Source organism: Indicator indicator, chromosome 4, assembly GCF_027791375.1.
Source record: "Indicator indicator isolate 239-I01 chromosome 4, UM_Iind_1.1, whole genome shotgun sequence".
Taxonomy (NCBI): Eukaryota; Metazoa; Chordata; class Aves; order Piciformes; family Indicatoridae; genus Indicator; species Indicator indicator.
The window spans coordinates 3344589-3359077 of record NC_072013.1 but is presented as its reverse complement, the minus strand read 5'-3'; the positions used below and the strand labels follow the sequence as shown (position 1 = coordinate 3359077).

The following is a 14489-nucleotide window of genomic DNA, read 5'->3' as shown; positions in this document are numbered from 1 at the left end:
AGACTGAGAGGGGATCTGCTCAATGTCTATAAATATCTGAGGGGTGGGTGTCAAGTGGAGGGGGCCAGGCTCTTTTGGGTGGTTCACAGTGGTAAAACAAGGAGCAATGGGTTCAAACTTGAACATAGAAGATTTCACCTCAACATGAGGAGAAACTTCTTTTCAGTGAGGGTGACAGAGCCCTGGAACAGGCTGCCCAGGGGGGTTGTGGAGTCTCCTTCTCTGAAGACTTTCAAAACCCACCTGGATGCATTCCTGCATGAACTACCCTAAGTGATCCTGCTCTGGCAGAGGGGTTGGACCTGATGATCTCTTGAGGTCCCTTCCAACCTCTGATATACTGTGATACTGTGATTATTTCAATAGGATTGAAAGAAAATTTACCTAAGAAAGGATACACACAAAATAGTATCTTTATGCAAGCAGCCATCACCCACTTATCCCCACCTGGGATCCCACAGATAATCCTTGAGCTGTAGTAAAGAGGAGAGAAGGAACAGAAACATGCTTATCTAGCAGTCTCTATTACTGCTACCTAATAGGCACATAAAAGGTTGTACTAACATGCAAATGAATGCCACAGAGGCAATACTAGTTTTAATTTAGCCAAAATACTTTTATCTTGTGTATAGCCTGGAGAAAGAAAATATTATCAGAAATCAGTGACAATTTAAAGAAAACTTATCAGTGCTGTCTAAAAGAGCAGAGCTATGTGTTGTATTGTTGAATTAGCGTAGCATCACTCTTACATCTTCCTGAATCAGTCTAGTTGTCCAATATGTCAGATCTACAGGCAAATGCCAAATGCATCAGAAGAAAATTTGCTTTAATGGGCAAAATGGCACTTCTGGACAATGGTCCTGCATTTAGGATGGTTTCTGTTCTGTACTCCCAGAGCCTTTTTGTTCATCTCATCAGTTCCTTAAGCTGGAGAGCTGCCAAGACTCTGATGTTTCAGAGAATTATAGTAACCCATCATGGCAACAACAACAAAAATACGCCCGCAAAGCTGTCCTTCTAAAATAATTGTTCTACTCTTATTCTTAGTTTGTGACCTGAAATGTGAGGTCACATAATTGTACGTGTTTGTATCATGCCTGTTGTCATTACTTTTGTATTACTTTGTTTTCTTCATTAATTTGTTCAGGGAGACATCACCATGTGGAAATACTCTCGCTCCTTCTCCAGAAGGAATTCAATAGAATTTGCTCAGCCAAATGTTAACCAGAATCTAGGCAGTTTCTCTCCACTACTTCTGATTCTGTTTCCATTGATGATCTTGATTCTTAAATCTCAGTCCTTTCCTCTTGACTTAGTCCTGTGGACTAGGATTCTTTGTAAGAGAAATTCATGCAACACAGAGTAATGCTTATGAAAAGTCATGTTAACATTTGACAGTGGTAGTGTGGTAGTCAGCGTAGTTCAAGAAGACATGAGCTGTACAATTCCCCAGTCCCTAGGCTTGCTCTGTGTCAGAATGATGACTTAAAATATGCCAAGATATAGTATCCATAGGTCACTACTGCATCTTCCACCTAGTTGTTCTCACCCTTCTCGTATCTAAGAATCCTGGGATTCCCCTAACTGTTGGGGTTGCATTCTTATACTCATTAGAGGCCTTTGAGTCCCTCTTCCTGAGATACTACAGTGCTAAAGAGGTGTATAGCACACAAAACATGGTGCTGTTTGTGTTTTGTTCTTTTTTTTTTCCTTGTACCTCTTTGACATCCAGCATACTTCTTGTTAAAATCATCACTGTACCATTTTCCACAAAGAGTAATTACACTGAGGGATGTAGGTATATCCTGATAGCTTGGTCTTAGCTAACGATTCCAGGCTAAAATATACAGCTGCTCACATAAGTGTGCTTATCCTAACAATCTGAATGCTCAAATATGATGAGCTATTCTCATCTGTGTGGGATTGTATGAGTGTCCAGGTACCAAGCATAAGCAGTATCATGAAAAATTTCTGATAAATTTCTCCTTTGCTGGAGTAAGATGAATTACTATTGGTTCAGTTATCTGAAGATACATAAAATGTAGCTGCATAATGTAGTGCAGAGAAAGATGGAGAAATATTTCTCAGATGGAGAATCAAGCTGAGTAAGTGCTGCAAAGTAAGAATCCTGCTAGACAGCATGTTTCTCTCCTAGGTAAGTTCAGGTTCAGTTTTCCTGGTTGAACAGAGTTGTTTATAATATATTCTCTTTCTTCTCTCCTACTCTGGCTCTCCCTCTGTCCCTGTCTCTCATACAAACACACACACACAGAGGAAGAGTGAAAAACAAACATCTGGCCTGAGGGAGCAGAGCAATGAACAACAACTTTGTGCTTTTCTGATCTTACTGCCTGCAGAAAGAACAGTGCCAGCTGTAATCCCAGGCTGTCACAGCTGACATGCAGTGACAGAAGGAACTCATGCATCTGCATCAGCCTTCTCCCTGCTCACTGAAAGGCACTGGAAAGCAAAAAGTCATTGAAATCCAGTGCTGTGGACTGAGGCAGAGCAACTGTGTGAAGAGACAGTCAGATATTAAAAAGAGTCAGTCATGGAACTCAGAGTGAGAAGTCCCCAAATCCCACCCTTGCTTTTATAGATACCATTCCCTGTGCTCTTGGGCAATGCTTCTACCACTCTGTGGCTCTGTTTTCCAAGCAGTAAAGTGGGGATAAAACTCCAATTTACATTACCTCTGGGGATTTAAACAGAAAATATTCGCAGTTCACTGAGTATGAAAACCTTTGTGGGTCAGTGAACTTACATCTTTGCTATTTATTGAGTACCTGAAGCACTCTGGAGAGTGCGAACTCCAGTGCTGGACTTGCAAAATCTTTTTTCTTCAGCTGCACAAATTCACAGTCTGTGAGAATCACTGTACATAACAGTCCATGGTATTTAACCTTTTCACTACTTAGTATTTCCATATCAATTTCCAAAACTCAGATCACTTCCAAGAAAGAAATTGAATTTAAAGTTTAGAATAGGAAATACCTATCTACAGGCACTACAAGTCCCTTTTCCCAGGGGTCTGCCTTACTTCTGACACAGTGTTATTCAGTAATGATTTCTTTATGTATGGTGGTTTCCTGTTCCTCTAGTTCATTGCCTGGCTTTGTGAATGGCATTTGTCTTTGAAAAGGCTTACTGGGTCACTACAGGGTCTTGGAATTGTCTTTTCTTTCTCCTAAGCTGATTCAAACAGAAGAATTAATTTCAAGAAGAGGCAATGATCACTGATTTGTAGCAATTGGAGATGGGAAAAACCTCTTTGGTTTCATTTATTCCATTGTATAATGAACTGATACCCCCACTGTTTTATCAAGTAAAATTTTAAATAACTCAAGAATTTGCCTGAGGAGACTGTGGCACTGTATAATATGCAGTCTTGATAGGAAGTTCTTCTTAAACTTCTTTCATCAGTTTCTTACTTGCTTTTTAGTTATTTGTTGGCACTTTCATAATTTTTTGCCTTTATGTTATTTGTAACTGACTATCTTTCCAATCCTGACTGGTGACATTTGACTAAATGCTTTATAGGTATTACTTTCATTAATGTTCCTGACTCAGCACTCTATTCATAGGAAAGGACTATATATGCTTTCTCCATCTGTTGTATATTCAGCTCCCTGTGTTATCTCCCCAATAAAATGTTTCTGGTGGAGCCAGCCCAGCTCCCTCACTGCTAAGAACCAAGGCAAAAACTGTGAGACCTGACTGGAACTGAGTCCTGCATAAGTATACTGGAGTGCCTGCTGGCACCTTCCAACAAGAAGTCTTGGTTTCAGTACAATGCCTGCTAAACATGAAGAAAAGCCCTTCCTGAACGGTGAGTACGGTGCACTGAGCCCCAAGTGTTTCTGCAGGAATCACTGTTCTTTCTAGCTCTATGTCCATGCTGGCTGTGTCAAACCTAAGGTAGCTGTCTGTGTGAGTGCTCTTGGTTGCCCTGGTGTGATAGTGTGACACTGACTCTTATGGAGCAGGCATAAGACCGTAAGATTTTTTGCCTTATATCCTGCCTCACACAAAATCGGTTGTTCTGTTTTCAGTCTTATGTTGTTCCTGGAAGGAAAACAGATGCACTTGCATTTCTCCAGTGCCTAACACAACACACATAAACTAGATCTGGTGTTTCTCTCCCCTGCCTTTGCATAATCCACAACACAGATAAACATCTCCCAGATAAATCAATAGAATTTAAAGTGTCAATAGAAATAAAGTGTTTTTGACTTTGGTTATTGCTGTTTATTCCCACTAGGATATATAAATCAAATCCTCACCCTTCCCAAAACAACTGAAGAACTGAGATGTGGGGAGAGTTGCAGTGGATTTTATTCTGACCTGTTTCATATCTCTTTCTGGAAAATGAGATTTTTTTGTTTAAAATGGGAAGATCAATATGTAGTTTCAGTTGTTCTTTAATAGTCACTTTAGCCTTGACTGCCTGATATGGGGCTTAATTTGGACCTGGTCAGTAAAAAAACCAAGAATTTACACATTACAAAGCATCTTGAAGATCTGGTAATATAGGCACCTAAAGTGTTTCATATCTATAAAAAGGCTGAGCTGGTAACTGCTTTCTCTATACTCTATACTAGTTCAATTTTCCAATATAAATCAAAAGAGAGCTAAAGCAGATTGCTTTTATCTCATGCCCGTGGCCTCAGCTTCTATAGGGTTGAAATGATTCAGTATAATCTGCTCATATAAAATAAGACCTGAATCACAGTTTTCACAAGACTAACATTTTTTTTCTTCTACACGCATTAAAAGTTTGATTAACCTTCTTCCACCTTTGCTACTCTGAGTTTTCATTTTGTTTTGCTCCTATTGTGGTTATGTGTTAGATTATCAGGAGCAAGGAACTCATTTTCTAAGTCTTCCAAAACAGGATTGAAAGATTAATCTAAAAAAGGCTGAAATGTTACTGACTTGCATGGAGCAGAAGGGTGAATCAGATGACTTCTTAAAGTCTTCCTTATTCCTGTTTATGTCACAGTGGCCTGTGTTAGCTGCACCTTCTGGACAGACATTTAAACTCTAATCTCCTAGTTTACCTCTGAGTTTCCCAATGATTTGACCTGAATAATGCTTTGCTTTGAATTAGGATTTATGTGGTTTAGGCTATAAAATATAAGATAAAATAGAGGGTGGCAGCAGCATGAAGTTTTTGGTTGAGGCAGTTGATACTTAGAAACAAGTCCAGTTGCCTGAGTAACTTTTGCTGTTATAATCTTGCTTGGTAATTGTCTTTCCTATTTTTAGTTACTTATGTTGCTGAAACGTTGTCTTTTGTCATGAGGGCAGTGAACTGAAGATAGCTGCAGTGTGAAGGTCAGCTTTTAACTCCAGTCCATGGTGTCATGAACGGAAGGAAAGGTGTGGTTCCCAGCACTGATGTGATGTAATATGATCAGAGGGAGTTGAACATAAAGTCAAGGGCATCCAGGACTTGGGGGAAACTGAGGACAAGAAATAGCAAAAGATGCAACTGTATTTAAACAGTGAAGGTTTAGTCCCCTCAAATGAAATAAAAACCCAAATATGGATTAATCTTCCTAAAGATCTCTTGTTATACAAGGCAAAACCAAAGCTTTACAAGAATTTGTTGAAGAACACCTTCGGGTAGTTCAAGAAATATGCCAGAGCACTCACCTTATAATTTGTTTAGTTGCATGGCTGTCCAGTTTCATTTCCGTATAGGTGACATCCATGGCTTCAGGTTTGAACTTTTTTCAAGTGTTTTCAAAAGAGAAACCCACTGTGAATAGAATTTTTTTCATGTTTTGATTTCAATGCAAAGTTCCGTATGCTATGTAACATAAACTGCAATTTGGTCTTGGAGTAGTCCAACAAAATAAGCAGCTACACATAAACAGGCCTGATGCTAAAACTGATTGTAATTTTCTTACTCCTTCCTAATTTATGAAAGAAGGTTCTAGTCTTACATGGAGAGGGTCCAGAGGATGGCCACAAAAATAATCAGGGGGTTGGAGCACGCTTGGTATGAGGACAGGCTGAAGAAGCTGGGGCCATTCAGCCTGGAGGAGGTTCTGGGGAGACCTAATAACAGCCTTTCAGTACCTGAAGGGGGCCTAAAGAAGGACAGAGACAGATTGTTTACAAAGGCCTGAAGTGATAGGATGAGGAAAAATGGCTTTGAATTAGAAAAGAGCAGATTTACATTGGATGTTAGGAACAGGTGCTTTACTATGAGGGCAGTGGAACACTGGAACAGGGAGGTGGTTGGGGCTCCATCCCTGGAGGTATTCAAAGTGGGGCTCAACAGGGCTCTGGGCAGTTCCACCTAGTTGAGGATGCCCCTGTTTACTGCAGAGGGGGTTGGACTACATGACCTTTGGTGGTCCCTTCCAACCCAGACTGTTCTGTGATTCTAAATATGAACTTTACTAATAGACTTGTCTTCATTTATTAGCTGAATACAAAATGTGAACAAATGATGGTTGCACTCCACAGTATTTAGAACAAAATATATTCTTAAGGAAATACAAAAATGTGACAATTCTGTATACTGTAATATATGTAAGTGTAGCTGCCTAAAACCAAAAGTGGTTGAGGAGACTCAGTGTGTGCCAGTCACAAACAATTCTGAAACTTGTGCCCTTTATTAGGCAGTAAAAAATGATAGCTTTTCCATGATGCATGAAAGTCTCCTTTTCCAGGGCACACAGCATCAGCTCTAGAAGAGGTTTGACTGAATTGAAATGAGTCAGTTTATATTAGTAGAGGATTTAGCCTTCAAAGGTAAACTTTGCAGTCTGTAGCAGGCTACCATGCCCTCCTCCTGTACTGATGTCAATTAAGTGTATGTAAATCTTACTGAGATTATGAGCATCCATAAAAAAAATCAAAGGAAGCTGGCATTAAAGGCTGCTGGATGAACTGAGCTATCAAGCACTAACTGCTTACTAGCCATTCTTCTGTGGAAATTCCATCTACAGTAAGGGAAAGAGAGGTCGAACCAATTTAAGCCTTGAGCACTGATATAAAAATGTTTTCTTAAATCATTAATAACAGTATATTGCCTTTCATTTAATAACTGTTCATTAGATAACATGTCTCATTCCTTTTAGAGACTTATAAGCAACGAAGAAAAAGTTGCTGCTGTAGTCTCTTCATAAAACAGCCTGTGGCATTAATTTAGGACAGATGAATGTTTTCTTATGGTATTCTATTTAGCATCTTCACAGACTTGACAACACATCAGGTTGGATTAATATTCTACCTTGGAAGTGAATACTTCCTTTTTGCCCAGTGCAATTTGCTGGCACCTTTCAGCTTTTCTGTTTCTCACCAAAGAGGCAGTAAATCATCATGATTGGTATCTAGGCCAAGAAGAAACATTTTTCAGAGCTTCAATTGCTCTTTTACTTTCTTTGGCTTAAGAATCCATTTTGGTTTAGATATAAGTTTAATGCAATGAAGATTGTTTGTTTTCATAAAGAAACCATGAGTGGAAAAGCAAACATCATCCAACACTGAAAGGTTTAGTTTTGAAAGAAAATTCTGCTTAGCCCATGAGTAAATTTAAACTGTCTGCCTCTGGACTGTTGCACTGTATCAAAAGCATTTCCTGTGGGAACTGCAAATAGTGATTAGCACAAACAAATTCTTTTGATTTTTTTTTTCTCGTTTTAGTTTGATCTGCAAGAGCTAAAGCTTTGAGTGAATCCCATCTATTTATGTGTGTAGTCCATGGAGCAGGGATACAGAGAGCTCCAGGGAAAAAAAGAGAGAAGACTGACAACTGATCATGTTTAATCAGAAGGCTCTTTTTTCTTTTTTTTTTTTTTTTTTTAATTGAGGTGCCAGATTTTTATGGGGGAAAGAAGGACAAACAAACAAACAAAAAACAGAGCACAGGAATGTTTGTGGTATTTGAAATATTTTGAATAGTCAGGTCAGAGGAGATTTAGGGATCCATATTTCACAATGTTGCCATTAAAGTCCTTAAGGTTATAAAAGACTGGATATCTATCAGTTTGTTGGAAATCAGGTCTATGTGATACTTAGGAGATGCAGCAGGATTTCTGTTAATTACACATGAGTACTAAATGGAATAAAGACTTGTTTTATCCCAGTTTTCACACAGCTGTCTTTGGCTATGCTTTAGAATTGTGCATGAGGAAGAAGAAAACGTATGTGAAGGTACAGTTCTTTAGATGAAGCTAAGTCATTAAGTAGATCAAAAGTCATATTGATATACAAGAATTTATTATGCTGATGAAGGAAAAAGGAAGAGGGCTATTTTAAATGAGCAGTTGCTCTTGGCAATCATATCATTTAAGCAGCTAGAACCTATGGGAGGATAGATACTTAGTAAATCACAAGTAGCAAAACTAAACACAACTTTGCTATAATGAATTATATCCTGCAGACCTGTGAGACCCACATTGATTCTGAATGCAAGAGAATTATGGGAAAATAAATTTAAATTACTCTTTTTATCCTCTGTATTCTTTCCTGAAATTCAGCCTTTAGAACCAGAGCTGGACTCAAAGAGAAAAAAGGGGGGCTCTAGATGAGTTGCATGAAGGGCTTGTTTGAACATGTACATAATTCAGCTCTAGAAAGGTATTACATGGAGGTTACAAAAGGATTGTTACTGAACATTTCTGTGTATGAAGATGGACAAGAATCCTCCTTAATCACATCATGGCTCAGCTGTCAGAAGTCTGATGAGCTTACTTCACGTCAAAGTTATGTTACTTTTTGTGCAAACCATGATGCTTCCTTTCTGAACTCTCATATCAAATGCTATGTCTATTTTTTAAAGCATAAGTCAATATTAATTTAATAATTGCATGAGTTTATTGATATGTAATGACTATCCCAATCTCTTAACAATGCAGAACTTATTCCTTAACTCACATGTTGTAACTGAGTATATAAGTGCACACATTCTCATGCACATGTTTTTAAAAGTCATTCTTACTAATGTCTGAAATAAAATTTTAAAACAACACAAAAAGGAACAGATTAGGTATTAATGTTGCAATTTAAACCTATTTGAATTTTCTAATGTCCTTCAATTTTTCACAGCTTTTAAAGGTATGATTTTTATGCATATTTTAATCTTGCTGAATATATCTACATAATAACAATAATAATAAAACTAAATTAAACCTGATTTTCTTTTTTAAAAAAATCTTTAAAGATGCGGTGGGGAATAGTTGTCATTTCTGGCTTTCTTGAAGGTCTAGGACTGTATCATAAGAAACCCATTTTTTCCTGTCATGTCTTCTTTCATTGTTCTGCTTCCTTTATAACTTGGTCTTGCTGGCCTGTTCTTGTCAGATGCCCTACTTACGAAAAATTTCAATCCACTGCATTTTTTCTTTTCTACAGTCAGGCCTCCACCCATAGGAAGAAACACTCCATGCCAGCCATTAGCTGACTTGTGTTCCTATGAACATCATTCTTTATTATGAAAAAGATCTCACTGCCTCCAGTAAAAGGTTCCTTAGGTACATACTGAACAAAGCCAGTGGAGTTTTTTGTTCTGAGTAAAGTGTGTTACAGAATTTCTTGACCCTATAGAAATTGTTCTTACCCATAAACACTAAGATTTCAATGCACTCATCTAACCAGCAGTCCTTACTCAGAACATACTGTATAAAGCTGGGAATAACCTCTATTTCTACTGAAACCCTATCTTTCTGTATCACATGCAGCATAGATATAGTAGCACATTCCCTGTAGGTGTTCAAGTCTGAATTGGCAGAGAAATTTAGGAGTTCACAGAGAAATGTAGGTCTTGAAGTCTCCTTGAAACACCTCCTGAGTGTCTTACAGGACTTAGTATTTCTCACACAGATAAGAATAGGCAAAGTGTAGCTGACCAAAACTGTGTTAAAAGAGATGCAGAATTTCTGTAATTGCATTTAGAAGACGTAGCTGGTTTGGTGGAGATGAACATGGATTAGTGTATTGAGAAAAGGTCTGTTGGATAAGCAGAATGGCTTGCTAACTGCTCAAATAACAAATCTGTTTTCTAGTGAGCTAGATTTACTTACTTTCGTTTCTGCTCTCCCCAAACCAGCAGATCTGATTCCCTATGCTATGAGTATAAACTTCCCCTGTTTAAAGAAATGGGAGAACTTGCAGGAAAGAGACCTATCCTTTAGATTAAGAAACTGGGAAACAACTGGCCTGCATCACCTGAGTCTACATTAAACATCAGTTTATGAATAGAGCAATCAAAACCAGTTTTGTTAAAATTTCTGTCTCTTTAGCTTAAAGTGTTTTGCTTTTGTTGTTTATATTACCTCAGCTGCTCTTTATCAGTTCTTTTTTTTTCCTTAGATCATACACTTAACATGATTCAAATTTTGTGTTTATTAATCTTTATTCATAGAAGTAGAGAATTGACCCTTGGTGCTGATAAGAATTATGAGAGCTGAGAATGTGCTTGAAGGTAACTTACTGTCTGTGAGTGACTCCAAGCCACTATGATAGATTGTTTAATATTATTTGATACATTACTGTTAGAGTGTTTTTCCAATATCTTTTCCTTCTAGTTTATCTGAGTAACCAATTGTATGTGGCAGGCATCTGAGGTGGGACAGAGAAACTGGTTACATCAGTGTGTGCCAGCTAATGAAGAATAACACTTTCCCACAATGGATCTGCTACAGGAATGGAAAAAAGTAGTTGACTTTCCAGCAAGGTGATAAGGAATCAGTCTAGCAAAGCTGCTCTTCAATGCTTTTGCTTTGTTTTGCCTGTTGCCCTAAATAAGCAGCAAGGTTCCTAAGTATTTGCCATTATAGTTGGAGTTATTAACCCAAAACCAGTTGTTTTCCTTACAACTGAACTTGAGGAGATAGAGATGATTTTTTCAAATACCGTTTAAGATTAGGTCCATGCTTTACTGCATGGAAGTCCTTGTGGGATTATAGCTGGTGTGTTGCTGTAGTGCCCTTTCACCTGTTCCAGAAAGCAAGCAGTAAGGAGATGACGCTGGAGAGCATAGCAGTGTGAGCAGATACATCATACAGACTGATAGCATTTCTGAGCAAGTTATACTGTAAGGATTGTTGAACATACATGAGATTTACCAGTCATATTGATAGAGGATTTTTCCCCTTTCGTGTGTTTTTACATTGAAAAAATTCCAGCATCTGTTTCAGTTAAATAAAATATGAAGCCACATTACATCATTTAAATTTTAAAAGCAGCACTGTAGATTTTGCTGAACAGTTGCTGAGTCTTGGACTGCCATTTATTTAAAGCATATATTAGAGTATTACTGATCTACTGAACTTCTGTTCATAGTAGCATTACTCAGTAAGCTGGAGGCTTTCTCTAGTTTTCCATAGTGTTACAATGAAGTTTGTAAAAGGTGCACTCTTTCTATGCCTAACTGAAGAGTTCTTATAAAAATAATACATAGAGTAAAAATCAGAATTAGTCAGAGAGTGACTGTAGCTGAAGAAAATGATGACGCAGAATGACGACATTTGTTTACTGCCACTCCTAGCGCCCTCAAACTGACCTGGCCCTTTCTACTAGAGGTTGGCCTCACCTATCTGGTGTAGAGTTTTTCAGTTGCCAGGGAATTTGAAGAAATAATTTTCATGAAGCCTATTAATCCCTATACCATGCAAGTGATAAGAGTTTTCCTCCAAAACACAGCTTACTGGATAATTCAATTATCCATCATCATGGAACAATAGAACTACACTTGCCAGAATTTGCATCTTGCATAATTATTTCTGCTTTCATTTAAATTAGTTTCTAATCTGTTTTCTTCTGACAACAGGCCCAAGTTACCAAAGTAACTGGACAAAGCCCTTCATATATCCTTAATTAACAGCTCTTCCTCTTTACTCCCCTTTTTCTCTATCTTCCCACTCCTATTTTTTTTTCTATTTTTGGTTTTAAATACCTCTATTGCATCTTTTCAGCATTAATTTCTTCTAATTTCTTCTTTTTTTTTTTTTTATGTTGACTGGGTTTCTAGTCTTAACGTGTCTCTTTACTACCACAGGAATATTTATCAAAGTATTACTGTGTGTTTGGATGACTGACGTATTGTACCATGTCCTTGTGCAATCAAATATAGAGTCTGATCATGTCACTGAGTTCGCTCAAGTTCTCATGTTCTAAACAAATTACATATACCTTCTAACCAATCTGGATAAGCAAATACTCTGAGGAGAATCCAAGATATATTTTTCACAGGATTTAACTTCTTTGACCTTCCAGAACCTCAGGCAATTGGATGTATAACTATTCTCCACTTTACTAAAGGCAAATCTCTCTCTTTTCAAATATATATATGTACACACACACTTGCTTATTTATATCTAGCTAAATAAGGCCATAAAAAAACCAAGATCTAGGATGTTTTAACTATTTCATTGACTTTTCAGATTGTTTTTAAGCTGTTTTTTAAACTTTAAAGGCAACACTGATAGTGAACGGTTCCAAATGGTAAAACAGAAAATCCCCTTCAAATATAACCGGCCTGTAGAGGAGTGGCTGCAGGAAAAAGGTAACAGTCATTAAAACTTTCATTTTAAACCCATTTGATTCTAAACCCTCATTTTTAAAGCCTGCAAATAAATGTTTCTTAAATGATAATTGCCTGCTGCATAAATGACTGTTTTAATTTTCATTATAATTTGTGTCAGCTTCCACCTGCCATATGTTGATAAATCATGCTATAATACATTGCTATTAAAACGCAGTTAAAGGGACGAAATTCTAAGCTTGCTATCATAGTAATGACAAACAAACAAGCAAAATTCAGGATATATTTTCTAAACAAAATAAAGCAAAGCAGAGTGAAGAACAACAACATGTATTATGGCAATTTAACCACTGCATGATTTTCCTATTTTTATTTGTTTTTAAACTACATTTATGCCATTATTATCAACGTTTTCTTTAAAAATTTTCAAACCTGCTAGTTAAACCACTTCCTCTAACTTTCTTTTTTCCCATGACTCTGATTAGCCACTATGTTTATATATTTCCTAACTGTATTAAGATTAAACTATTTTTTAAAATGTTGTAAAGAAAACATTTTTTAACATTTTTGTTTAAACTACAGTGAGGGAGACAGAGAAAGATGATTGTTCTGTCATTTTTATGCTATGTCTGGAGTACACTTTGAACACTCAAATGATACACTTGTCTAAGTTATGAGTCAAATTCTTCCCTAACTTAATCTGAGGCAGTGCTACTTTACTTTGTGGTTTTTCCTGGCATAATTGGCCTTAATTCAGTAAAAGACTAGTTAGCATGCATGACTCCAGCCTGCTTAAGTGAGATTTCTGTGTACACTCCATAGGCTATTGAAATGGGACTTGTGTCAGAAACAGTACTGTTTTTTTCATCAGGAATTTGGAGGGAAAAAAGAAGATCTTGGATGCAGAGCCCATTCCAAAGCCTTTTGAAGGTAGCAGAATAACTCTTAGCTGATTTCAGCAGGATTTGGACTGGGCTTTCAGTAATACAATGGAGCTTAAGTCAGGCAAATCTCCCTCTGTACTAAATGTGGTATTTATTTAAAAAAAAAAAACAAAACAAAAACAACATTATTATTAATTCCTTGCCTTGAAGTCCAGGAATAAAAAAGCAGAACACAATCTTCTCTTGTTTCCTCATAAGAAAATACTGTTGATAAAGGAGGGTGACCTCTGAACTCGGATCTTGCATTTTCAGTGTTTAGACTACTGTTATTAACAAATTATCCAAGAAGAAAAAAAAAATGTTTTATAGGATTGGAAAAATATAACTTGTGTTTCAAACTTCTGTTCTCAGCTGAATTAACAAATTGATTTCATCAGTATGAATTAAGTCAAAGTCATGAAAGATGTGGCTAACTGCAGTCAAAATATTTTTATGTGAATCGCCTGTCCTGCAAAGTGCTGTGCACAGTCAGTTCCCATTGACTTCAAGGAGAGCTGACACTGTTGCCCACTTTTCAGGCTACAAAGGTATAATGTTTGTAACTAAAGCTAAAGTATTTGTGAAAGTAAAACAAAAATATTTGTCTAAATAAAACAAATATTTTTTTACCACCGAGATTTTATGTAACAGTTAATTCAGCTAAATTGTAAATAATTTTTACGATAAAAATATAAAGAAAATGCTTATTGAGTCTCAGTAGGTTGCCCTTTTAATTTCCAAGATCAAACTAAAATAAATAAATAAAGCTTAACACTAAAAAGAGGATAACTTTGGTAAGTTTGAATTGCTAAAGTCCCTTTAACACTTAATACAATGATTGCCTCAATTTTGTTAAAAAAGATGCATGTCTAATTCCTTGATGCAATTCATGTGCTTGAGAAACCCATCTTTATTTTCTTTTTTGGTTTTATTTTTGGTTTTTTTTTCTTTTTTTTTTTTCGTTTTCCAATAAATCTTTTCTTTTATGTCACTGCTTCTCCAAGTCTGAGCTTCTAAGCATGCGAAGGCACTTTCATTTGTAAGCCATCCTGAAGTTTTGAACT

At 36.9% G+C, this 14489-nt stretch overlaps 1 protein-coding gene across 6 annotated transcripts in view; it reads left to right on the top strand.

Moving 5' to 3' along the window:
* The window catches only part of NRXN3 (neurexin 3), a 909976-nt gene that overhangs the window by 787476 nt on the left and 108011 nt on the right, over positions 1–14489 (top strand). For 3 of the 6 annotated variants that reach the window (XM_054400546.1, XM_054400549.1, XM_054400551.1), the window contains one exon: positions 12434–12523. The exons of the other annotated variants lie outside the window; for them this stretch is intronic. In XM_054400546.1, coding sequence (XP_054256521.1) covers positions 12434–12523 — 90 coding nt within the window. The remainder of the gene's footprint in view (positions 1–12433; positions 12524–14489) is intronic. 6 annotated transcript variants of the gene reach the window in all.